Consider the following 25,958-nt stretch of genomic DNA (forward strand, 5'->3'; position numbering starts at 1 on the left):
TGGTGCAGGCTATAGTTTTAGGCTGCATTGCAACCAGTGGTGTTGGGGATCTTGTCAAAATTGATGCAATTATGAATGCAGAAAAGTACTCTCTACTTTTGAGCCACCATGCAGTGTGGGAATATTTTGACAGAGAACAGAACAAAAAGCAGCCAACATCTTAAGAAGAGCTTCAAAATGTCCTTTAAGAAGCTTGGAGAACTATTCCTGAAGTCTACTAAAGAAATTACATGAATATTTGCCTAACAGAGTTCAGGCTGTGTTGGAAAATAAAGGTGGTCCTACCCAATTATAACTATCAGGCTCATAAACCTGTACAAACTCTTCCATTGCCTAAAGGGCTGGATTTCCATGCGTGTGTGCACATTTCAATAAATTGTTGCACTTATTTCACATTTTCATAGAAAAACATACAAATTGAGTGGTGATTCAAGACTTTCATACAATATTACAGATATAATAATACAGCTACATTATTATATTGATCAAGTTAAAAACAAGGTTTTACGTCATTAGTGGAAAAAATATATATTTGAAATGTCAGCATGTTGAATTTCAACTACCCTAAGTGATTTTCATACCTAACCAACTACGTGTGGGACATGAGAAAAAATATAATGTTTTTTTTTTAACAGTTTTTTTAAACAGTTTTCCATTATATTTTATAATATAATATATATAAAAATATATAAAAATAAAATAATATAATAAAAAAATAAAAAAAAAAATAAAAAAAATAAAAAAAATATCCATTGTCCCATTTAATTCTTTAGATATTCTCATAAATATATCAACCCTTATTGTAATATTGTATTGTAAGAATTCAAATGTTCAATTCCTTTCATTCATTCCTTTATTTCTAGCCCCTAAAGTTTATTGGAAATGTGCACATTTGTTCTTTTTTCCTGTACAAAATAATCAATGTAGGACTGAAAGAATAAAAACTCCATGGTAATTTATTAAAAAATAAAGTATTCTTTCTCGTGCTTTTACTTCTTCTTCTTTTTTTTTTTTTTTTTTACAAAGGCAAGCCATGAAAGCATTAAAGACTTAGATATAAATATTGGATTAAAGACTTAGATTAAAATATGGTTATTAATGCCTCAAAAAGCAAATATGTAACAGCAATAAAATTTGTAATTACAGATCAATAAATTAATCATTAAGCCCTTTCCTTTACTAAAATAAACATAAACCAAGACAAATGTATAGTTGGCAATACTGATCTGCGACAATTTCTAAAAGAGGATGAAAAAAGACAAGTGAAAGACTTGGTGTTCACATATCAAGCATGTAGGTTGACAAGTTTATCAATTAAGGTTAAATGTTATATTTCAAGATTGCTAATGGCACAACTGCAATAGCTGTTAATGTGAACATGACGAAGCCAAATGGTCCACTTTCTGCTTTGGTTGATGCATGTGATGGAAAGGTCTTGAAGTTGAGAACTCTTTGACTTTCAATCATCTGTTTCATAAAAGAATGTTAGAATAAATGTGTTTCACAATGTTCTTTAACTTCTTTACACCAGCAGATATATAGGTTATTATGCTCTAGGTTGTTATTATAGATAATTTTACTGATCTTCCCCCTTTGAGATTAAACTGATCAAACCCCTGATGTAGCACCTTTAAAATGTACTCAGAATATGTTGGCTGTATTTTTTAAGACGAGTGATCATTAGTTTTAAACCTCAGCGTTGAGCACACAGTCTCTGACACGTGAAACATAATTTGGCTGTATTTGCATATCTGCAGTGTAGTTCCACCTTCGACCTCTGGGGTGTGACAGCAAGTTCGTCAACACTTCCTTCACACTTTCCAATGGCAAAGAAGAAGTTTCAGATTTTTTGAGGGGGGCGAGGGGCTGGCCTTTTTTGTTCCGCTGGAGAGTCCTGCTTGAACGGTGAGCAGGAGCACAACAGAACGGCAAGAAATTACAGCGCTGCGGACCATCGGCTAAATCAGAGCACCGGGAAGGATCCCGCTGCGCCGCCGAGGAAGAGTGGTTTGAAATAGGACGGCATCGCCCTGCAGCTGCGCCGTTACTGGCTATAGGGTCAACGGGCAGACGAGCAACTGGCAGCTATCGGCGTTAGCCTTAACTCCTCTGCGGGTCTGGGGGGGTGTCTGGTAGGGGCAGGGGGCGGGGGTACACCGAGAAAGGAGAAGACTGCACGCCGAGAGGAGGGGGCTGGAAGTCTGAGACGCTTCCAGCCTGAAGGGGGCCGGCGGTTTGGCCACAGCACCCCCCGGACTAGCTAGCTTGTACCCGCGCGGCTAAGTGAATGGGATGGAGCCGGGACCGTCTGGCGCTGGTAGGTTTATTTTTACTTAAGTGGTTTTAAATGCAACCAATCCGGGTCTATACTGCGGGCCAAACTGCAGCTGATAAAACTAGACACTGTAGCTTGGCCTTAGCATCGGGGGGGATGTACGAGGATGCTTGGTGTCAAGCCTCTCTGTTGCATCGAACGTTTAGAGAAGAGAGGGTGTGAGATGGAGAGGAGCTGTCTGCATGCACTGCACTCCATAGAAAGCGTTATTATTTGTCCAGATTTATAGCTGCAAATGAGCCTTTTTGGAGTCTGACAATATCCTCAGCCATGCGCGGGGGCAGGGAGGTCGTGGGAATCTTGGTGAGGAGGGACGAGGTGAAGCCCGCCTTCAAGCAGCAGCAGCAGCTGGCTGCACCCGCACGCCCCACGGAACAGACCAGCCTCCCTTTCACTGACAGGTTACGTTTGCTAATATAGTTAAGGTTGTCAAGAGAGAGTTTAGCACAGTGTCCTTAAATGCACACATTAACGACAACCTCGGGCCTACCATCTGCAGCGATAACTGAATTATTTATCTATGTGAAATAAGAAGGAGGGAAAAAGGCTTATCTCCTCTTCCTGTTCGAGATGACATAATCTGCGTTTAGACTGAGAGAAGCATGCAGAGCATTATATTTATGTGTTGCGGTTTGATTCTGTATCTGCAGACAGTGCCAGTCAGATCAGAGATGGGCTTCATTTGGTAGTTTTCTTGTTTGATACTGAGGTGTGGAGACCTGCAATTAAAGCACTCACTGGACTTGACTTTATGCCCAGGTCTAAAGTCTGTTTACTGTGGAACGTCTTGAGTGCCCGGCATTAATAATGCAACCATGCCATGAATGTCTTAAATTTGTTGAAGGCATGGCTTTTATAAAGACTTGTATTTTTAATTGATGCAAAATGTTTTGACATGAACTCGTTAACGATCCCTGAATCCTCTTTGGATATCTTCAGGCTTGTGTTTATGCAAAGCAGGCCCTGATGGTAAAATCACGTCATCATTTCAGATCCTGAACCTTGAAATTAGTTGAATAGGCCTGTTTTAATTTCTTAGGATGCGGGGGGGCTCTCTAGAGGCCCCTTATTTCAACGTCTCCTTTTGTGTTTCAAGTGTGATGATTCAGTTTTCTATTTTGAAAGATTTTTCTGGTTACATTTGGCTCACTGTCAACAGCCAAATACTTGGAGACACACAACTGATTTGGCCAACACAAGTGATGCCTAAATGAATCTTTCTTGTAATTTGTGTACTTGGCTTATAATTTAGCTTATAAGCCAGTATCTTGTATTTTTGGAGCCTAATTGTTCTCTAGTTTTTTAACTTTTTTTGTGTGTATTTGTATAGCATCACCAGCCACACATCTTTGCCATTACCAGCAAACTTAATGTGGAGTTGTTTAAAAAGTTCACATTGAGATCCTTTATTTGTTTTATTTGTTGTCCCGCAAAGGAAGCCAAAACGAAACACACAACAACAACGTGTTATCCCAGGTATGACTTTAAAATAGTCATTCCCATGTGACTTGATGTTATTGCGTATTACGTCATTGTAAAGGATTCAAGTAGCGAGTGTCTTCATGTTGTGATGCAGCGCCAAAGCTCCGCTTTAAGTCTTACCGCCCGGGAAAGACTGCTATTGTGTTGGGATATGTGAGAGGGCTGGCTCCGCTTCTCACCATCTGCCTTCACTGGCACGAGGGCGAAGTGTGTGTCATTGTGTGTGCGTGCGCAACAATCAAAACATGGTATAGACACTCACGCATTCACACGCGTACATGCTTTCTTGCACATAAAGTACGTGCGGGCACCACATGTCTGGTGTCTGTGTTTACAGTGCTTGTCAGATGTGTTTTAGGGACTTGTGATTCTACACTTTGATATTCATATGAACACACACACACACACACACACGGATAGGTGACAGATTAAAGGAAAAACCAGAATACTTGACCCCCTACACTGAGGATATTACGTGGTACAGTTGTGCTGCTGGCATGGTTTGTGAGACATTGAAAATCAATATTGATTTCTTCTAAGATATCATCTTAATCTGTTAATCACTGTCTTGACGACAGTGATCTCTTCCAGGATGACAGTACCTACCTTCCGTAGAGCACAAGGGCTCACTGGATAGTTTAGTGTAAAACTGATGTGAATCATATCCTGAGATTTTTACTTGCAGTCACCAGATCTCACTGAACCCCAAATTGAACACCTACGTCAGACCTGTGTTTGAAGTGTTAGACATTGCTCCACCACAATCATTAAAGGGAATATATTTTGAATGAAAGACGTCTAATCCCTTCACTAATCTTGTTAAACCAATCCAGTGATGTATAAAAGTTCTGATGGTCTAAGATACAATGATTTTTACTTTAATCTGTCATATACCCGTTAAGAAGAGAAAACAGTGTTTTATGGCCATTACTCTTCCGATTCGTTTAGCATGTTCTGAATAGTGAACATGTGATGGAGTGGCTATTTAAAGCAGAGCTTTTCCAGTTGAGGATGCCGACGCCTTGCCATGATGTGGGAACATGCTCAGTTCAGGACCACAAAGGCCAAGGTCTCTTCAGCATGACCACAGCAGCACCCTGCCTCTTCTCATCTCCTCCAACAGCCATACACATACACGGGTCCCCTGATATCCATGACAATACTGTGTTGCCTTGGTGTCTCCATGGTGAGGCTGGGAATGTACAGGGGGGCCCCCTGTGTTTGTGTGTATGAGTGTGTTCATCGTAGCAAGGGCGCTCCCTCTGTCGTACACCCGTGAATTTGTGTCTGCGAGATGGAGGCGCAGGGCAGCTGGGGTCTTTGTTTTGGTGAAGGAGGGCTGTTCTCTGGGGACCCAGAGGTTAAGGCAGTGGGCCCCTCTCAGGCAGGAGTCACAGCAAGCACCCAGTTTAGGACCCCCTCTATGTTAGACCTCCTGACTTGATGAGACTTTAACTTTGAAACTAGTATGGGCATAATGTATACTGTTAAAAAGACTGCTTCAGGCCTAGAATATACAAGCTGGAGCTAAACTTAACCAACTCGAAAGGAAACTGGACATGTGAAGTGTCTCTTGCACACAGGCAGTAGTTTTATTTTGAAAGTAAAACCCACGACCATTAAGATGCTGGGTGTATTGGTTCAAATCTTACTATAAGTGCAGTGCCCTCCTGGGTAGTGTGTAACTGATGTTAATAAATGTGATCTATGTGTGTAGTAGATGTAGTGAGTGAAGAACAGACAGACATGCTTATAGAAATTTCTTTTATTCTCTTATTATAGAAGAAGAAGCAGATAAAATATGCAAATAGAAAACTGGAAGCTAAGAATAATTGACATTTTTCACTATTTTTTTTTCTTGCAGAATGTCTAAAATCATTGATTCTCAAAATAGCTGCTGTTTATTTCCCCCTTGCTACACTAATCATTTTAGTCACATAATTAATCTCTTTTTCCCCCAATTTAGTACTTTTATTAAATGATATGCATATAGCATCAAATGTGTGTTCACAGTAGGGCTGCCACAAACGATTATTTTGATAGTCGACTAGTCACCGATTATTTATGCGATTAGTCGACTAATCAGATCATCATCCACTGGACATAAAACTACAGCTTATTGCACCAGCAGCATCTTCTCTTCTATAACTATCATTAGCTTACAGCTTTAAGCTTTTAAGGTGCTAACTAAAAATAAAGACAAGATGATAGTTTATTAAATTTTAATGAAATTTGCAGATTGTTTCGGTGAAGTTTAATAAACTCCTTGCTATCTAAAATATAACAGGACACCGGAGTAAATTCTCCAGCATCTCACACTTCTGATAATCAGCTGTCTGCTTGACGTTTATTCAGCTGTGTAAAAACTATAACTTTAATCTCAGACAAACCGATTTACTCAGGAACAAATAAAATACTAAAAAAAAAAAGCCAAACAACAACATTTTTAATTTATCTAAGTGACTCATATATATTTAACCTGAGTAGCGAAAGACGGCGGTGGGTTTGAAAACAATTTGCCGGGAGTCCGGTGTTCTCACCGCGCTAGTGACCTAGCCCCCGGCTAGCTATCGAGCTAGTGGGTAACAGACGTCTCCGAAAACGTCGGAGCGCTTTTGAAAATATGTGGTGTCCTGATAAACTGAGCTGATATTTGAGGTTTACACAGCTACATTCTCGCCTGAAAATATGTTAAACGTTTATTTTGTGACCCAGAAAGAATAATAAGAGTATTAAAACTAACTAGCTGCCGCCATTGTTGGAAACTGAGCTGGGCCGCGCTATGAATTCTGGGACACAGCTGCTTCTTCTTCTTCTTCGGGGTTTAACGGCAGCTGGCATCCTTGTACATGGTGCTGCCATCTTCTGTTCCAGTCCGTTATTACACTCTTAAATCCTGCTACTTATTCCTGCGTCTTTTGGGATCTTACAAAGCTTCAAACGACGCGTCGACTATTAAATCAGTCGTCGACGATTTTGATAGTCGACGTAATCGTGACTAGTCGACAAATCGTGGCAGCCCTAGTTCACAGGGATGCTTCTGAAAAAATTAGACGAACCCAAACCCCCAAAATACAGATTTTTACAATACAGAATTCAGCTAAAAAAAAATCTTAAACATAAAGAAGCTGGATGACTCTGATCCATCTAATTGATTATCATAGTTCATAATTTGCATGGTAACCATGTGATCAGACAACGTGATTTTGTGATAACTGGTGAACAGCAAAATTAAATTAAAATTAATCATATTTTCTTTTACTTAAGGAAATATTTACTAATTTATTCATGTTTTTCTCCCTTTCTCCCTATTCCCTTTTCTCTTAACCCCCCCACCCACACCCCATATATGACCTCATGTGGCTGCTCTTACTGTTGTTAATGTTCGATCACACCTTGCTGTACATACTTCTGTGTCTCTTTCTTTGCTGCCCCCAAATGCACAATCTGCCTTTTAATATCTTCCTTGTTTATTTTTTTTAACTATCTTCCCTCTACCGGCCTTCCTGTCCCTGCGAGTGACTCTTGTGGTGTTCTCCTTTCCCCTGCCTACGCTTCCTTCCTGGCTCATGCCCTCCTTGCCCTGTCCTCTGCTGTTCACCACTGCTTCCTTTGCCACCCCCTCACAACCGTTGATTCTTTGCTTTACCTTTGGTTTTTTCCTGTGTGTTGCTTTGTATTTGTGCACTTTTCCAACTTCAAACCCTTTTTGCTCTGAACCACATTTTTCCCTGTTACCTGTCTTTGTCTGTGGCTGCCTATGTTGTATCTGTCCAGTGCCCATGGGGGTCTTCCCCCCACCCCTGCAGCAGGTGTTCCATGCCCCTCGCCGGCCAGGCATGGGTACCGTGGGCAAGCCCATCAGGCTGCTGGCCAACTACTTCGAAGTGGAGATCCCAAAGATGGATGTCTATCACTATGAGGTGGACATTAAGCCTGACAAGTGCCCACGACGAGTCAACAGGTAACATATTTCAGTCACAATATTTCTCTGCATTTCTTTTCTTTGATGTCTCACATTAATGGAAAAGATCAGCACTTGTCAGTTCTCATTTGTTATAAGCAAATAACAAAGTTACTAATTTGTAACAGTGGGTTTGCATTGAAGAAGTCATCAAGTAGCTGAATTGCCTCCTGTGTGGTAATTGGATAATGAAAGCCCAACAGCCACCAACCAGTAATGTGTGTGTTGTCTTTGAAGAGGCAGCGATAACAGCTACTTGAAGCATGAAAAATGTATTTCTTTGCAACATCTATTTACGATGATTAATTTGGGGTTCTTGTATTGAAAAAATAATAAAGTGTTGCCAAAGCAACGCTCTTTTAATTTTAACATCACCTTATGTGAGAAAAATCAGTATGGAGTTGTGGTGCATATAAATAGATATCAAGTTAAAAAAAATTGTACCTGTTTGCATGTGTCAGATATTTATATAACTGACAGCACATACATTAACAGGAGGTTGTGCTGCTATGTAAGTCATTTTAACTACAACTCTGAGGAACATGAAGAGCACAAAAAGTAATGCATCTGTGTAAAACTGAGTAAAATATATAATTTACCATCTTCCCTGGATGGGTTTCAGTTTTATATTAGGCAGAAGACAATTTTCCTTCCTGCAGTAGCTTTACCTTCTTTACCTGCTGGTGACTGGACAGATGGTTGAATCAAAACTGAAACCAACTTGCTTGAGCTGAATGTTGTGCCTCCTGATGCAGCTTAAAGCCAAATGATTGATGCAAACATTGGAAGAATATCACCTGTATAACACCTATTTAAATTGGAGTAACTTAGTTTACTTACAAAGTATTTGTATGCTTTAGTATTTTTCATGAAACCTGTAGTCCCTGTCCATGTTTTTACTGGCCCTGTTTTTAGTTATAACAAAACTAATGTGATTTGTCACATTCATTACTTTAATCCAAGAAATAAAGTGTACATAAAAAATATATATATTTCAAAGTTGAGGAGAGAAGTGTGCTCTTTCTACCTTGCAAACTTTCCATGGCTCAGCAAAGAGCTGCTTCCTGTGAACGGTCTGTCTTGTCTCTGCAAAGAAAAATGTCACAGTATACATATGTTTCATTATGTTTGATCCAGGTGACTTCATTCTTTTCACAAAGGCCTGTTTTTTTTGGGGGGGGGGGTTCACGTTGCATAGCGATCTCTGCTTTTTATACCATCTTCAGATGGTGTCATCTGTCTGACTTTGTGCTGGCTGTCAACAAGATGGGATTGACCTTCACTTTCCACAGTTGTCTTATATGTGGAGTCATACATCAGGGGCTGGTTTAAAGCCTCAATCAAATATATGGCTGTAAATGCCAACAATTTCTAGACTGAAAAACAAATTCACTCCATTGTTACATCAGCCTCTAAAGAGGTCACCTGTGGAGTACTAAGCTACTTGTGATCAGAAAGTAACAAACATAACATCAAACCAACTAAATAAAAGCAAAGCCCAACTGCACTGACTTGACAAAGGGAAACTTGTATGCTGACTGATTATACCAGCTTAGAGAACAGGGACGTTGGGACATTGCACGTTCCAGGTTGCACTTCCTGTATTTAGGAGTGCTGAAGTCACAGGTATGTTTGATTTAACACCAGGTGCCTTTCCTACCATAACCCCAAAGGGGAAATCAACATAGCTTCAACAAAGTCTAAATAAACAGAAGTTATGCAAAATCAAAGATTGTGTCATCATTTATCTGTTTGTATTTCAATGCATATCACATGTAAAATATGTTGTCCAAGTACTGGTGCGTGAATTCATGTGGCTTCACATGCAGCCATCACACACCCACTCTATAAAAGGTTTTCTGTGTTAAACTGTGACAGCATTGTTGTTGTTGTTGTTTTCAGAGGTGTGTTGAACTTTGAACTAGAATGGTTGTGTGGCAGACTTCACCAAGTCATCTCTACACTCGTGCCTTTCATCTTGTCTAGTTAGTATAGTGCTTTATGATCACTGTTAGCATTTAAAATGAATGATAGAATTAGGAGAAGTTTGAGTGAAGCATTTCAGCAACATAAAGACAGGAAAAGGGAGTAAAGTTCAGTGCTAGAAGCTTCATAAAAAGGACTTTCACTTTCTCCTACCAATGATGAATACATGGATTACTAGACTTCCTGGGTTGTGCATGCAAGTCTGCATTACAGAAATGCAAGGTACAGAGAGCTTGAAAATGCCCATTTGTACATGTAACTAGCACCTTTCACAGCAACAATAAAGCTTTGTAGTAGTTTCAAGAAATCATGGGAGGACTGGCAGATAAGCAGAAGCTACAGGGATAAACCAATTGTTCCCATCTCCAATCAGATAGAGCTGTTCTTCCACTTTTTATAGTCAGATGAATCATCAACATTTATATGAAAACTGGCACCTCTAGCATTACCAGTCAGCAGGTATATGATGGGGGAAAAAAACCCCTGTCCAATCCAATTTTTGGCTCCTAAGAGAATTGTGATTCTCTATAAACTCTGCAGCCGTCTTCTGCTAGGTCTTTACCTTGTTCCTCAAAGAGAGGAGATATGACCTACACAAAAAATAAATATACATAAGAACAAATAGTTAAATATGTAGCCTTCTAAGTTGACCAAAAAAAATTAATGACCCGGATAAGGAAGGGTGGTTGACTTGTCAGGGCGATAAACGTACACAGGTGAGCAATCAACCCAGGTGTTACCCATGGGTCTCAGCGAGCCACTGCACAGATCCCAGCAACTACAAAATAAAAGAAAATGATTTTGGTAAAGGTTTGAGTTATTTGGTACTAACTCAGTTTATGAAGTTCACTATTTAGCGGTGACTTACTTATGTTGTCAGACTGGAAACACTCCACATGCAGGAGTCTTTCCTGGGTTGTGAAGCTAAACGCCTCTGCAGGGTAACACTAACCACTGAGTCACCATGTTTTCCTCATAATAAGCCTCCATCTATCTGACTGAGAAAAAAATATTTTTGCAACTCTCCTTTTAAGGCCTCCATCCCTTTAAGCCACCTTTCTTTTGATTGGCAGGCCCCTTGCAGCAGGTGGGTGGGGCTTCTTTGATCACAGCCACAGCTGTGTGCCGGACATGACCATATTAAGATATCCCCTCTCACTGATGTCACACGGTGCCCAGACTAGAAAAAACCCCCACTGAATTGAATATTTAGAGCAGCCTCAAATCTTTGCTTTTGACTCATAATTACATACACCAAATGTATTATTTGAAACTTTAGCCACGATTAATATGATCAGCCACTACACTAACAATACATATGACAGAAAAATAAGAAAAAGCATCAAAGGTTCACCTAAGTACAGTCTCATACATATGAATTAATTTTGTATGTCTCCTAATAGGAACTTTGGTGATCTCAAACCTAAAATACATTGATAGTTTTTACTTCTGTCTGCTAAAACATAATAGTACCCTCATAAAATGTTTGATTACACAAATGAAATTTTGTTAAAATCCTCAGCACAGGCCGTCTGCGGAACCCGGAAAGAGAGCCCTTGAGCTTTGTTGTCCTTCAATTTAACAAGGTCATGGCCATAAACAGAAATAAATGAAGCAAATTGGTATTTTTTTTTATTAGTGGTAGATCCTCAGAAAATCCAAACTCTAAATGAGGATCCCTGAGCACTGAGTGTTCTAGTACCATCTCCTCTGATATTAAGAGAGGATCTTTTAGAATCAGAAGGAAATGGAGCTCAAACACAAAGGGTCCAAGAAGGCATGCAAGGGTCAAGCCCTTCGACCTTTCCTTTTAGAAAGACCTCCTCATCCCCCACACTTGAGTGAAGGTCAAGGCACCATGCATTCAAAGATAGCCCCCCCACCACCACCTGCACCCATGCTCTTTGTCCTTGCTTCTCCCCCTGTGACCACCAGATATTGAACTCACCAGCTGTATCCTGCCTACTCTATATCAATATCTCAATAACTGCACCTCCTCGTGACAAAAGCAGCATCCTGATGAGGGAAGAGGTTTAACTGGCAGAGGGGGATTTGCTCTGGCTTTATTGCACATTAATCTCATGTCATGTTTGCATGTGTTGCTGCTTACAGAGAGGTGGTGGAGTACATGGTGCAGCACTTCAAGCCCCAGCTCTTTGGTGACAGGAAGCCGGTGTACGATGGCAAGAAGAACATCTACACAGTGCTAGCACTTCCTATTGGGAGTGAGAAGGTAAATGTTTGGAGTGTTTTTTTGTGTTACACAGTCACTCAGTGAAGTCTCTCCTAAGCCCTGTTCAGCTGTGATATATTGAGTTTTTTAACAGGAAAGCAAATATTTGAATGACGGTAAAAAGATGCCGTGGTAAAGCAGGATAGGTTGTCCACTAATAGCAGGGTTAGTGGTTCGATTCCTCCTCATCTGTCCGTGGGCATGACCCTGGCTTGATTACCTGAGAGGTTAAAAGTTTCTATAAAACAGCAAAGCATTTAATATGTGTGTATTTGTTGTAATTAGTCATGTTATTTTCTATACTTAAAGGATCTATTTGATTAGGAAATGTGCTTGGTTGCCTTAAGTAAATGAATTAGAAGATATCTGATGTGTAAAGAATAGGGTCAGATCACCTGACTGCCCCTGACGGGCAATTAGAAAAACATCTTTCCAAAAGCATCTCTGGATCTCGTCTGTGGTAATAAGACAGGAAGTCACTGCTCCTTCCCCAAACATAGTCCAGCATTTTTTTTCACTCACTTTTTAACACTGTAATGTGTTATTTAGAGAAATTTAGGATTTTGCACTTCTGGATACAGACAGCCCAGCTACCAAACTGCTTTGTATATTTTTATACTTTCCATACAGGTGTGAGGAATTGTGTCTCCAGCTATTGCCTAGAAAGTAAACTTACATACAACATACAACATACAGTCACACCTACAGGTATGGAGACATGCAAAAACTATGCAAAGAAATGTAAACCATACAAGCGCAGGGTTAGTGAAATGTCAGCTTCCAATAATATATTCTGCAGTACCTGAAAAGGGCTACAGTTTACTGCAGAGCTTGAGGATTTCATTTTGTTGCTACAGGTGTGTCTTTATTTCATTTGTTCTTTACCTTTTGCTCTCTCTCTCTCTCTCAGGTAGATTTTGAGGTGACGATTCCTGGCGAGGGAAAGGATCGAATCTTCAAGGTGTCCATCCGTTGGCTGGCCAAGGTGTCATGGCGCCTGCTGCAGGAGACTCTAGTCAGTGGCCGACTGCAGGTCCCCCTTGACTCAGTTCAAGCCCTGGATGTGGCCATGCGTCACCTGGCCTCTATGAGGTCGAGTATATCAAAGTTTCTCTTATAGGTTCATAACAACACACACCAGTATTTACAGTCTGTCAAACAGTCTGTTCACACAGATAATCAGCTATTTCTAAGAGTTTTGTGCATCCTGGAAACATTTAGTAAAATTACAGGGGTTTTTTTCACATTATTTTTTTGTGATATTCTAACTTTACAGCTTAGCGGTGCTTACTGAGTCCTTCCCTCCACAAGCATCAGATCATCATCGCTCCAGGCATCAGAATTACTAAATAAAAGACATGTGTTAGTTGACACCTGTGTGAAAGTGTCCACTGAACAATGCTAAGCAAAGTAATCATGATAACTGGCTTGAAGACTTAACCTGAAAGTGCTCAAAAGGAAGTCATGAAGCCACAGATATTAGATCAGAGATATAGTATCCAAAGAAAAATAGCCTTTTTCCTTAAACCTCTTGTTTGGGTGTTGCAAGTTTTCTGCTTTTCTTGAGGTGACCTGTTCTGAAACATCCACATCACTAGACATGAACTCATGCTGCGGTCGTGCCCTGAATCAGAACATTGATTTCCACCTCTTCACCCCTTCTGATTAGGTACACACCAGTGGGCCGATCATTTTTCTCCCCACCTGAAGGATACTACCACCCACTTGGTGGGGGAAGGGAAGTTTGGTTTGGCTTCCACCAATCAGTGCGTCCCGCCATGTGGAAGATGATGCTTAACATTGATGGTGAGTCACTGAACACAGGCTCACCAGAGTGTGTAGTCAGCCAGTGATCTCAGTGGGTTTTACCGACATTGTGTGACTAGGCAGAAACATGGAGGGTGGGGGGGTGGGGGGGTATTTTGAAAAGAAAAGCTTGTTCTGTGAGAAAAGATGAGCCATGAGTATCTTACAAAAGTTAAGTTATAAATTTACACTGCTGCTTTTGTTTCTATGGCTGTTTGTAACACTCATTTAGCTGTGAAGAAAAAGTGGCAGTCTTCTGAAAGTTACAGATTTTAATAAGAACCTGTTTTTTGGTACTTTCTTCTGACTTATTTCTGCTCTCTGTCTCCCTCTAGTGTCTGCCACGGCTTTCTACAAAGCCCAGCCTGTAATTGAGTTCATGTGTGAGGTTTTGGACATTCGCAACATTGATGAGCAACCCAAAACCCTCACTGACTCACAAAGGGTCCGCTTCACCAAGGAAATTAAAGGTGGGCTACTGAAAAGTGTGGAAGTACCTTCCGAAGAAATAATGAAAGTAAATGGTAAATGGCCTGTATTTGAATAGCGCTTTTACTAGTCCCTAAAGACCCCAAAGCGCTTTACACATCCAGTCACCCACCCATTCACACACACATTCACACTCTAGAAAGTACTTTGATACTTCTATGCATTTGAAGTATAGACTTGCTGAATACACACAAGCAGATGGGTACACTGTGGTCATACAGAGATGGACATGGTCAGTAAAATGTTCAAGGAGACTAAATTTAGCACAATTTAGTACTAAAGGACCAAATTGTGCTAAAATATTCCCCACACCATTACACCAGCCTGAATCGTTGATAAAGGCAGGATAGATCCATGTTTACATGTTGTTTATGTCAAATCAGAATTTGACATCTATCTAAATGTTGCTGACAATGTTGTTAAAGCTCATTAGACGAGGCAATGTTTTTGCAGTCTTCTATTGTCTGTCCAATGTTGGTGACCCTGTATGAACTGTCGCCTCGTTTTCCTGTTCTTAACTGACAGGAGTAGCTAAGAACAAGAAACCAGGCCCATCTACTATATCAGCCCATTACAGGCCATCTGCTTCATGCTTTGACATTCAAAGATGCTCTTCTGTGTATCTTGGTTGTCTTCCTCTTCTTCTTCCAACCTCCATCTCACCAACCCTCTGAATGTCCTCCTTCCCTGCAGCTCCATCTTCAACACTCTTGTCTCAGTAAATCCATCCCTCTTCTGCACATGTCCAAGCCATCTCAGTCTTTCCTCTCAGCCTTTTTTCATCAAACTGCTTAACATGAGCTGTCCTTCTGATGTACTCATTTGTAATTCTATCATTCCTGGTCACTCCCAGATAAAATCTTAACATCTGCCACCTTCGGCTCGGCCTCCTATCTTTGTTGGCAGTGCCACCATCTCCAAGCAATTCATCACAGCAGGTCACACATTAAGCTCTTCCTTTCCGACACTTTTATTTAATATTTGTGTTGCCCCGCTTACTGTCGGCAGGCCTGAAGGTGGAGGTGACCCATTGTGGCCAAATGAAAAGAAAGTATCGTGTATGCAATGTTACCAGACGTCCTGCCAGCCACCAAACGTAAGACTTTGCTTTTGTTTTTGGCATAAAAAATACACAAATTTATTTCCCAACTTGACAGCGTCTTGCTATTTTATTTTATCCTATTAGAGTAATACATTAGAAAATATTAGGTATTCATCCTTATATTGATGTCACTGGAAGAAAGTACTTTTGCTTAATTTTGCTGAAGTTGTACAAATGCAGCAATCACATGTTGGACCAATCACCAAAATTTGTCCTTGCTTGTTTGGAAAGCAATTAAAACGGTTCTAGAGGAGCTAAATTAATCTTAGTTCTTTAGCTTAAATGTAGGTAAATGTTCCTTCCAGGTTTACAGAAGGTTCTTGTTCATCTGTAAAGTTCCTATTGTAGAAATGCTCTATGATAATGGTAAAAAAGTCCCTCCTTATGCATAAACATGTATTTCTAGTATTTCGTTGAAACATTTTTTTAATGCTGAAATAATGATTTTTAATCATGTTTGAAAGAGGAGTGTTTTTCTTTAGAATAAGAAAAACCTGCTATTCTTTCCTCTGTTTATTATGAACGTAATCAAGTAGCTTAAATGGGAAATCTCTTACTGCTTTTGACAGTGAGTGCACCTTTTCAGGTTTGGTCAGAAATAACAGACAGAAACAGACAAAACCTGCAAATGAAGAGCGATCGGGTGATGACACTGACATGATGCTCATGTTCTCATTTTTTCTGTACCAGGTTTCCCCTTCAGCTTGAAAGCGGGCAGACAGTAGAATGTACAGTGGCTCAGTACTTCAAGCAGAAGTACAACTTGCAGCTCAAATACCCCCACCTACCCTGTCTACAGGTGGGGCAGGAGCAGAAACACACCTACCTGCCTCTGGAGGTGAGGAAGTGTTCAGTGATGTTTCAACTATGATGCCAAAAGTTTACCATTTAAAGTAGAGGATGACCAGAATATCGGTTTATCAACACTAGCTCATCATGTCTCTGTCTGTATTTGTGTGTATTAATAACTGGTATTCCTCCAAAACTTTTTTATTGGGGTTTTTAATAGAATCCCAACAAACTGCCCACGTGTACATATGTAAAGAATATTGGCAAATACATCAATATCAGAATACATGTTATGTTTATGTACTCAAAAATCTGCCGACATACCTTCATTTAACCTTCAAGTGACTGAGTGGGATCATCTTTGAGTCTTGAAATAGATGTGTGTTTTTTACTATTAATGTGGGCTTGATTTTATTGTAATTTTGCACTTCTAATCAATAAAATGTCACATTTGGCAATAGACCACGGCTAGTTCTGCTGAAGTAGTAAGATTTACTGCTGCAGAGGCCTTGAGGCATTTACTTAATGCCCAGAGTAGCAAGGCAAACAGGTCATGGGTCATTAATGGACACGAGCTCCTTTTTGTATAACAATGGTATCTGTCTTCGATAAAGAAAACAGTAGATGGATCATAAACGCAACTGGAGACATAAAAAAGTGTTACTGTATAAAATGTAAAGCTTTCACATTACGTTAAATGGCCTATCATTTTAGGCCCTTAAATAGCTTGGCCGTCTGAGGTGTATCGATATATATATCGACATAGAGGGTATTAAAAGATAACACAACCATGCACACAGACTAAAAACCTTCTTTCATTGGGACAGCCAATGTTTACACATTAATGACTGAATGTATTCATTCCAGGTGTGTAATATTGTAGCCGGTCAACGATGCATCAAGAAACTGACAGATAATCAGACCTCAACTATGATTAAAGCCACAGCTCGCTCCGCACCGGACAGGCAAGAAGAGATCAGCAGACTGGTGAGTTGCAGAGGGAAGTGTTTGATGGAGGCCGTGCATCATTTTGAAATGACTGATTTATAGTACAAGGTGGAGACGGTGAGATATAATACAAGTCCTTTACTCTCTACAGATGAAGAATGCCAACTTCAACCTGGACCCGTACATTCAGGAGTTTGGGATCAAGGTGAAGGATGACATGGCCGAGGTGATGGGCAGAGTATTGCCAGCCCCTATTCTGCAGTACGGAGGACGGGTAAGGCACGGTTCATTCGTCAACCTGAACATATCGACTTTTATGTTGTCAAGAATGCAGCCATTTAGTTGTGTGTGTTTCACACAGAGCAGAGTGTTGACAGATTAAAAGACAAGTTTGAAAGCTTGACTCCTTTGGTGAGGGCATGTGGTGGCTCTTTTGTGATCTCTGTGTGATTTGCTTATATGGTTTGGATGAAGGGTTTACTGCAAATCAATACAAAGAGTGATCGCTTTTATCCTATAAAGAGGCGCAGATTAGAGTGATCTCTTTGATGATTATAGGGTAGATGGGTAGAGCACAAGGAGTGATTGAATTATTTGATGTTTATTAGTCTATGTGGATCATATCCCATTTCCCAACTGAATACCGATGCAGGATTTTGAGAATTTCTGAGACAGGGCTTTCCACTTTTGGAAGAATAGTATCCTTTATCTCCAGTCATGCTTCAAGTGGCGCTCACACAGGAAGAGACTCGTTTTGACATGTCGATCACAGACTGAGGAAAATGAGTGAATTTCTGTAACTGACTGTTAGTTTGTTAGTAGACACACTAAGCTCTTGACCTTGGAAACTCTGTTTTTGCTTTAATTTGTCATCTCTCTGTACTTTTGCTATAAATGTGACCTGATTTGGCTTAAACTGTCTCTCCCGGTCCTTTCTTTTTTACAGAACCGTGCCATAGCTACACCCAACCAGGGAGTGTGGGACATGAGAGGGAAGCAGTTTTATAATGGCATTGAGATCAAAGTGTGGGCTATTGCCTGCTTTGCCCCCCAGAAACAGTGCAGAGAAGAGGTGCTCAAGTAAGTACTAATGAGCACAAGCAGATGATTTTGTCGAAGGGGAGGGGGATTAAATAATTTCTGCTCATGGCTGTTTCTTTCATAAGGTTAGTTATTTTTAAATGAGCTTTTGCACAGAAGAAAAACAATCCTTCTCTTATGTTGTTTATTCCTCCTATATGTAATATCCCAAAGACAGAAAATAATAAGTTAAAAACGTTATCTCGGAGATGCTTTATACGCTCATCTGTTTGTTCATTTCAGGAACTTCACAGACCAGCTTCGTAAAATCTCAAAGGATGCTGGGATGCCAATTCAGGGCCAGCCATGCTTCTGTAAATATGCCCAGGGAGCGGACAGCGTGGAGCCCATGTTCAGACACCTGAAAAACACATACTCTGGACTTCAGCTCATCATCGTCATCCTGCCAGGAAAAACTCCTGTCTATGGTAACTTGTATTTGATACATGTGGTTTGCCATAATTTTCTCAAAACAAATGAAATACTGTTGCTCAAAGTAGTCAAAAAACTCCTGAAGCATTTGGTCAAATGGGAGTATTAAAAAGCTCCCAATAAACTAGAATCATGTTTTGTTTTTGTTTTGTCGTGTGAGTAATTTCCAAACTTTTTCCTTTAGCGGAGGTAAAGCGTGTGGGTGACACCCTCCTCGGCATGGCCACGCAATGTGTCCAGGTTAAGAATGTGGTGAAGACGTCGCCGCAGACTCTGTCCAACCTCTGCCTCAAAATCAATGTGAAGCTGGGAGGGATCAACAATATCCTGGTGCCTCACCAACGGTGAGCTTCTGTTTGACCCGTTTTTAATTAGTTGCACATATTTATAGTATCTTGAGTTAGGTGATGAGTGATGCTGACACATAGGTGTAAAGCGCTGACAGTGGTAGTAGACTTGAGTTTTCTATCAAAATCCTGCTGGATGACATGGTGATCGTTTGAATACGTTTCAGTAATATGACTCACCAACAGCAGCCCTTCACTGCCTTTATGAGTGTGTGTAATTTGCATCACCTCCTCCATTTGCTGTCTCAGGTCAGCAGTGTTTCAGCAGCCGGTTATCTTCCTGGGAGCAGATGTCACACACCCCCCGGCTGGAGATGGCAAGAAGCCCTCCATTACTGCTGTAAGTCTCGGAGATTACGCCTTCATAAACGACACTAGATGATTTTAAATACAATCTCAGGAAAAGGAAGGGAATGTGCAACCACGGTGTGTCACAAAGCCTGGCCACTTTTCAAATCTAGGCGTGCAGGTTAAACCCATGGGTGGGCAATACTGGTGTGCTTTTGGCTCTGGTAACTTGTGAACAGCCTTTTTCATTGTTACTGGCTAAAGTTGCTTACTTGATGAAAAGACATTTGAGTTATTTAAAAATGTGAATAAGTATAATGAAGCACTAGTTTTTGTTTGGAGAAAAAATAGACTTTCTAATTAAGCCGATAAGAAATGTTCTAGGTTTAAACTATAGCATTGGTTGTCATTTGGTGTAGATGTAGCAACAAGTCAAAGTCATACACAGAATTAATTGGCATTAATTAACACTATATACCTGCATTTAAGGACAAAGACCTTTAGATAACAAATGGATTTATACTTGGTCTTTATTATTCTTAAAGCCACTGGTTACCTTGTACCATATATATTGACTGTACAGTAGTTGCTAAGTACTCTAGTAGCTAAAAGTCATAAAAAAATGTAAAAATGTTTCTCTGGGATGTGATGGCAATCCAGCTGCTTTGTTGGCTTCGACACTCCTTTTTTTTAGGCAAATCAAAAATAGCAAGGGCATGTAAATAATGCAAATGACCCCGAGATGCCACAGGGAAAAAAAAAACGCACGTTTGTGGTTGCTTGGTGACAGTGGGACTCGATGGCCACTGTGCTCATTAATGCTGGTAAGAGAAGAATACCTCAACATTAGGTAGTAGGTTCAGAATAGAAGAGCTTAAAGCTAACTAGTTTTTACATCATTGGACAAAAGAAAATCTGTAATAACATTTCACTATATTGTAATTTAATTTGAGGAGCCCTTCTGAGGTTTGTTTTGTGGCTTTAGTAAAGTCAAGTCTTTTCAGGCACATGTTCTCACGGTTTGTGGGTTGAAAAAAAGTTTTTATTGAAACAATATGCAACAGCAGCGGGCTTCGAGGTACTTTTTCTCATGTTTGCTCGATGTGTCAGAAGTGTAACTCAGTCAGCGGGGATTTGCAATGTTAAAAAAGGAAGTCCAGATGGTGCATCAGCTGCCATAGGTGCAATGCTTAGGTAACAAAACTAGGTGTTTAAAGTAACCCTATTTTTCTATAATGAGCGATGTGAGTGCTATAAAGTGGTGTAATGAAATAAGCGTGCACATGCTCTGTTCTCAAATTTCATTTTTTATTTTCTGGATTTCAGCCGACTGCTGTTTTTGATCTTTAACAGATGAACACTTTGAGATGGCTGTGACACAAACAGGCTTATTCAGTTATGTTTTGGCTGTTTGATAGGGCTATGGTGATGCAGGGTTTCATTCAATGGTTCTCTCATAGTACCGTTTGCTTCAAACTCCACCTGTATGCACAGCCCATTTCATCAAAAGCACATAGCGCCGATATGACGCTTTGTTTGGACTTTGACGCACAGCACACGAGGCCGAGTGAAGAGAAAAAAGGAGGAGTGCGAGAGGAATTAGTGAGGTATAAAGGGAAACAAATGGCTCATCACTGACTCACATTCAAAAGGAAATGACGTCAGCTCTCGTCCGCCCTTGACCTCAGCTCGCCTATGGTTGGCTGTGTTGTTGCCTAGCAATTATGACGAATAATTGAGTCACGAGGACAGGAGAGGAAAGCAGGTCTGCGTTAACAGTACGAGCTGAGAAGAAAACTGGTGAGAAATGGTCATTGTGGTATCGTGTAAGGATTTGAGGGAAGGAAAATAAAAGGTTGACGTTGAGCCTCGCACACTTCCCAGCTGCAGCCTTTAGGGGATGCTAATGCTCAAATATGCACACGACAAAAAATGACTCATGTCTGTGAATCAATACTTCAACTACTGCACAGATTTTCATAAAGTAAAAAGTCATGAAGAATGTTCAGTGACAAAAGGTGTATTTATTTGAGAGATGACTTTAGTCAAGGGGCTCAATAACCTAATGCTCGTTTGTTGCAAGTCATATTAAGAGTGAAATCAGTGATCCACACAGTATCATGTTAAATTCCTTTTTCAATGTTTCCTGCTCCCTCTAATAGGTGGTAGGCAGTATGGATGCCCATCCCAGCAGATACTGTGCCACAGTGCGCGTCCAGAGACCCAGGCAGGAAATCATTGAAGATTTATCTTACATGGTGCGCGAACTGCTGATTCAGTTCTACAAGTCGACCCGCTTCAAGCCCACCAGGATCATTTTCTACAGAGACGGTGTTCCTGAGGGACAGTTGCCTCAGGTAGGTGGGACGTTGCGATCTTAATGACACAATGCCACCAAAATCCATTTTAACATGTTTTAATCTGAGTGCTAACTGTTACACACAGATTCTCCACTACGAGCTGCTGGCCATCAGAGATGCGTGCATAAAGTTGGAAAAGGACTATCAGCCTGGTATCACCTACATCGTGGTGCAGAAACGTCACCACACACGCCTCTTCTGTGCTGATAAATCTGAAAGGGTAAACTTTCTTTGTTTTCCCTTCAGTTTTTCTGTTTCCGACTAAGTTTTCATACTTGCTTACCTGTTTTTTTCCTTGTGTTATCTTTGGACAGATTGGGAAGAGTGGGAACATTCCTGCAGGGACTACAGTGGACACCAGCATCACTCATCCCTTCGAGTTTGACTTCTACCTGTGTAGTCATGCAGGAATACAGGTATTTATAATAGATATTTTATTGTTCCATAGAAATCTCTATTATAATATAATAAGAACAAATCTGTTTGACTTCTTTTAACCTTGCAGTTATTTTACACAAAAAAATTATTGTTATTTTAATTGCCCTTTTCTCCTCGGTCCTCAGGGTACCAGCCGGCCGTCTCATTATTACGTCTTATGGGACGACAATCGCTTCACAGCTGATGAGTTGCAGATTCTAACCTACCAGTTGTGCCACACTTACGTGCGCTGTACCCGCTCAGTCTCCATCCCTGCCCCAGCCTACTATGCTCGTCTCGTGGCCTTCCGTGCCCGCTACCATCTGGTAGACAAAGAACATGACAGGTCAGTGTGGCTACGAAAGATAGACTACGCATGTCTTTATTCTTGGTTGGTTGATGTTTGTTGGGGGGTTGGTAAGCTTGCTCCCTCTGTGGCCTCAGTAAGCACTTTCTTGACTTTCACAGTTGGTAGTTTCAGGTCAAACTGAAGTTAATTTTGTAAATTATGGCCATTCTTAGAGGCAGAATTAACGATTATCCAGGGTGTGTGCACTGGCTAATGATTTGTCAATCACAAGTCATTCACAGTCAAGTCCATCCCTCCCTAGTCATGCTCAGTTTCAAAACACCAAGATAACAGGACTTCGCTAACCAGTGATTGACATCACAGTTTTTACATACATCTTTTATACTGTCTACAGTTTGTCACTGACAACTCCTTCGACCAGCAGCAAGTGGGGCTGTTGGTCTGCTGCTGCTGCCAATTTTATTCTTATCAAGACATGAAATGTGTAACTCATCTTTGCTCGCTCTCTCATCACCCTCTTGTCTCTCTGCAGTGGAGAGGGCAGCCATGTGTCCGGTCAGAGTAACGGTCGGGATCCCCAGGCGTTGGCTAAGGCTGTTCAGATTCATCATGACACTCTGAGGACCATGTACTTCGCCTGAGCGTCACCAACCATCGCCGCCATCGTTCCCTCCCACCTCATTTCTACCTGAGTGGGCAAACGGCCCACCGGCACCACCTCATCCCCATCCCTTACTCCCTACAATTGCCCACTACACATACTTCACAGCAATCAGTCACTCAAATCCAAGAAACACAAATCCCCTCTCCTGTAAAACACAGGTAGACTCTGCAGCCTCATGCACTCAAAAGGTTATGAATATTACTGTTATTTTTACTTTACCGGGACTATTGATCTTTTTAAGTTGAATTTTTAAATCATGGGTATTATGTAATTGTATTGTATGCTACCTTCACACTCCTATGTATGTAAGTATGCAATACGGATGGGAGAAAAATAGAAAACTAGGCGATAAAAAGGAGAAAAGAAATCCTAAAAACTTTTTTAACTGCCACCACGATGCTGCCTCTACCCATCCAAATGCCGGATGCCAGTATTGCAAGCCCCTTGTTAGATGGGATCCTCATTAGAGGTGGTACTGGGCACGCACACTTACATGTATCATTTTAATGTTATCATGAACTACATTCATGTTTTTTAATGTTTTTGAAAACTGTTTTTTTTAAACAGCCTTGAGGAGTCCGGGGTATGGTACATTAGCACTTAGTGTTAGCATGTAGGTGCCACCAGTCCTGCACATAAAGAGTTTGTTAGTACATGCGAGGCTAGCCCTCTGGTCTTTATATTATAGCAGACAAAGAAAGAGCAGGTGTAGCATATTGTAGATCCAGGACAGGAGTCCTGCCACACACTCTGTCCTGGTTGGCCAGTCCCTTAGAGATTTCGCCTTTAGAGGCAAGTTTAGCGTAACAGTAGAGGGACCATTTGCATAGTGTGTATCTAATATACTTGCACCCCATGCACCTAAACCAGCATTGTTAACCAGCCAAAAGTGATGCCACCCTATGGAAAGGGGGCACTCAAACAGGAAGATAATCTTTTATTTCTCTATACATCGCTCTTTTAGAATTTACGAGGCACTTTTTAAACTTTACTTTTATTTTATTTTACTTCAAAATGGTGAAACTAGCCTTTGGCGAGACTTTACACTCTACATTTGAACGTTTCACACCCACACTTTCGTAGCTTTCAGAACAAAGGCAATAGGCAAGGTCAACACTATTCTGTAGAGTTAAAAGCAGGCAAATATAGTCTATGATCACTTAAGTGCTGCAAAGCTGAAGTCGCCTTCAGCAACTGACCTTGCTCCGATCCGTCTGCACATTCCAACGTGTATCAGTGGAAATGGCGCCAAGCGGCGCGCTCCACGCATCCACCCGTGCTTTTCTTTGCCTAACTGTACCAACCTATCCTGCGCCTGTCCCGCTTTTACACAGAGCTCTTCCCCTCTGCAGGCATTTACAACAGAAGCACACACATGCCTGCGCTCTCAGTCTCCTTCTCAGCATGCAGAGACATAGCTGATCAAATGCACTTGTTCCCCCCATTCCCACGTTAAGCCAAACTCATCAACCTTTCCGCCATCACCTTTTATCCTTGCCGTCTGTTCTCACTCGTCGCATAACACACCTGCAGCATCCCCTGCCCCAATCCCCTATGTTGTGTTAGCCAATCCCTATTGGTGCTCTGTGTGCGTGGGCAGCACAGTTAGGGGATTGCTACATTTGACAGGGTGGGCCTCTATCACGACTATTTAACATGCCCTGCCTTTACATCTAGTCACTTTCTGGATTTATGGAAGAAAAATGCATGTAATTATTTTTTATGACTGGATATTCTGAGCCACCTTACTTTGGTTTTCTTAGAGGTAGGAGCCTCGCGCTCACCACTGCCTGTCAGTCGTTTTGCCTCGATTGTGTAATGGTTATAAAGACTGCTTTTTTCCTTTGTCATTATTATTATGAATATTGTGACTAGTGTCAGAGTGTATCCTCAAGAGGGCACTGTGGAGACGGTCCCAAAATTCCACCTCAGTTGCCCTTTAAGCGCCTCAAATCTTGTCTGATGGTCAGACCCCCTTTTGAGTCGAAAGGGATCAAAAGATAAGAGATCAGATGAGTTTGATTTTTAAATCATGTTTATGAACTTGCATAATCAAAATGCCTTTGTACACCGTTTTACTGATCCTTCATTGTGTCCACGGTGATTTGTATATATGAATATATAATATTAACCTGTTATGTATTTTGGCCCAGCAGTTGAGGGGCTTTTCACAGTCGGGGCCAGTCTTCTGCCCCTCATTCTGCGTTTTAAAAAAAAAAAGAAAGAAAGAAAGAAAGAAAGGAAAAATATCAACCTGGGGGCATTTCCCCAACACCACTGAAACCAGATGCAGTTCTTCACTCACTGAAGCCACAAAGCACCTTGCAAAGGGGGGAGACGAAATGGCAGTCACCCTGGAAATGTATCATGTGGACACGGGAGAGTCCGTTCCCCCTCCATGCAGCCTCACGGTCTGACTAAGCAATATTGAAGCCACTGATCAAGAACAGTCCTTGTCATAGCACTTCCCAATAGATTTGAATGAAAGGACGTGGAAGCATATTATTTTGGCTCTGTATGTGATAGTATGGGAACTCTGTTGGGGAGGGTTATTTTTTAAAGAAAATAAAATTGTTTTTTATTACTCTTGTTGCGTTTTTTGTTTGATTTTAGTGTGCGTTTAATACAGCTTTGTCTGAAAAGTAAGTCATGGGATTTATCAAGGCTTACTCTCATAGCATCCTGAAATCCACCTTAACTAATGATTCTTAGATATTAATGCATGGGTGGATGAAGAAAAAAATGCACCTCCTAAGTCTCAAACTGTAATTCATTCAAAAGGTGGGGTTACCTTTGGGTGAGGGCGGAGCTGGCGGTCTGACGTCTGGTGACACGGGCCCACCTCTTCCTGTCGGTGTCAGAAAGGCAACTTCACCATATTTAGCTGGCTTGCCGAAGCCTTGCAGAGTTGATCTGTCAACCAGAC

General features: G+C 41.0%; 1 protein-coding gene and 1 long non-coding RNA gene across 3 annotated transcripts; one reads left to right on the forward strand and one right to left on the reverse strand.

The window, feature by feature from the left end:
- Positions 1-1,833: 1,833 nt before the first annotated feature.
- On the forward strand, positions 1,834-25,616 carry ago1 (argonaute RISC component 1). 2 transcript variants are annotated; one of them, XM_085471934.1, is made up of 19 exons: positions 1,834-2,317; positions 7,595-7,781; positions 11,880-12,000; positions 12,911-13,092; positions 13,670-13,806; positions 14,142-14,276; positions 15,304-15,391; positions 16,088-16,235; positions 17,054-17,173; positions 17,286-17,408; positions 18,081-18,214; positions 18,458-18,642; positions 18,831-18,990; positions 19,243-19,333; positions 21,444-21,638; positions 21,727-21,861; positions 21,956-22,057; positions 22,205-22,404; positions 22,901-25,616. In XM_085471934.1, exons 1-19 carry the CDS (start codon positions 2,293-2,295, stop codon positions 23,007-23,009), a joined length of 2,577 nt encoding a protein of 858 aa, XP_085328060.1. In that variant the 5' UTR covers positions 1,834-2,292; the 3' UTR covers positions 23,010-25,616. The 2 variants fall into 2 exon arrangements, with proteins under 2 accessions (XP_085328060.1, XP_085328059.1); XM_085471933.1 differs by lacking the exon at positions 1,834-2,317 and having other exon boundaries at positions 2,515-7,781.
- On the reverse strand, positions 8,359-25,907 carry LOC146699018 (uncharacterized). The gene is made up of 6 exons (XR_014922743.1): positions 25,824-25,907; positions 22,304-22,381; positions 21,925-22,033; positions 12,886-13,085; positions 11,878-11,983; positions 8,359-8,867 (listed from the first exon to the last, which is right to left on the reverse strand). It is a non-coding gene; the product is annotated as an uncharacterized LOC146699018 (long non-coding RNA).
- Between the last annotated feature and the right edge of the window lie 51 nt (positions 25,908-25,958).

This window comes from Copadichromis virginalis, linkage group LG11 (assembly GCF_057382275.1).
Source record: "Copadichromis virginalis isolate Kocher_CV1m ecotype Utaka linkage group LG11, C_Virginalis_male_GT1.1, whole genome shotgun sequence".
NCBI classification, from domain to species: Eukaryota; Metazoa; Chordata; class Actinopteri; order Cichliformes; family Cichlidae; genus Copadichromis; species Copadichromis virginalis.

Bases quoted from the DNA above. Each gene is read 5' to 3' on its own strand.
- ago1 (XM_085471933.1), top strand. From the start codon at position 7,387: ATGCCCTCCTTGCCCTGTCCTCTGCTGTTCACCACTGCTTCCTTTGCC. The intron at 13,807-14,141 runs GTGAGTCACTGA...GTCTCCCTCTAG, and splicing joins GATGATGCTTAACATTGATG to TGTCTGCCACGGCTTTCTAC. The intron at 21,639-21,726 runs GTAGGTGGGACG...TGTTACACACAG, and splicing joins CTGAGGGACAGTTGCCTCAG to ATTCTCCACTACGAGCTGCT.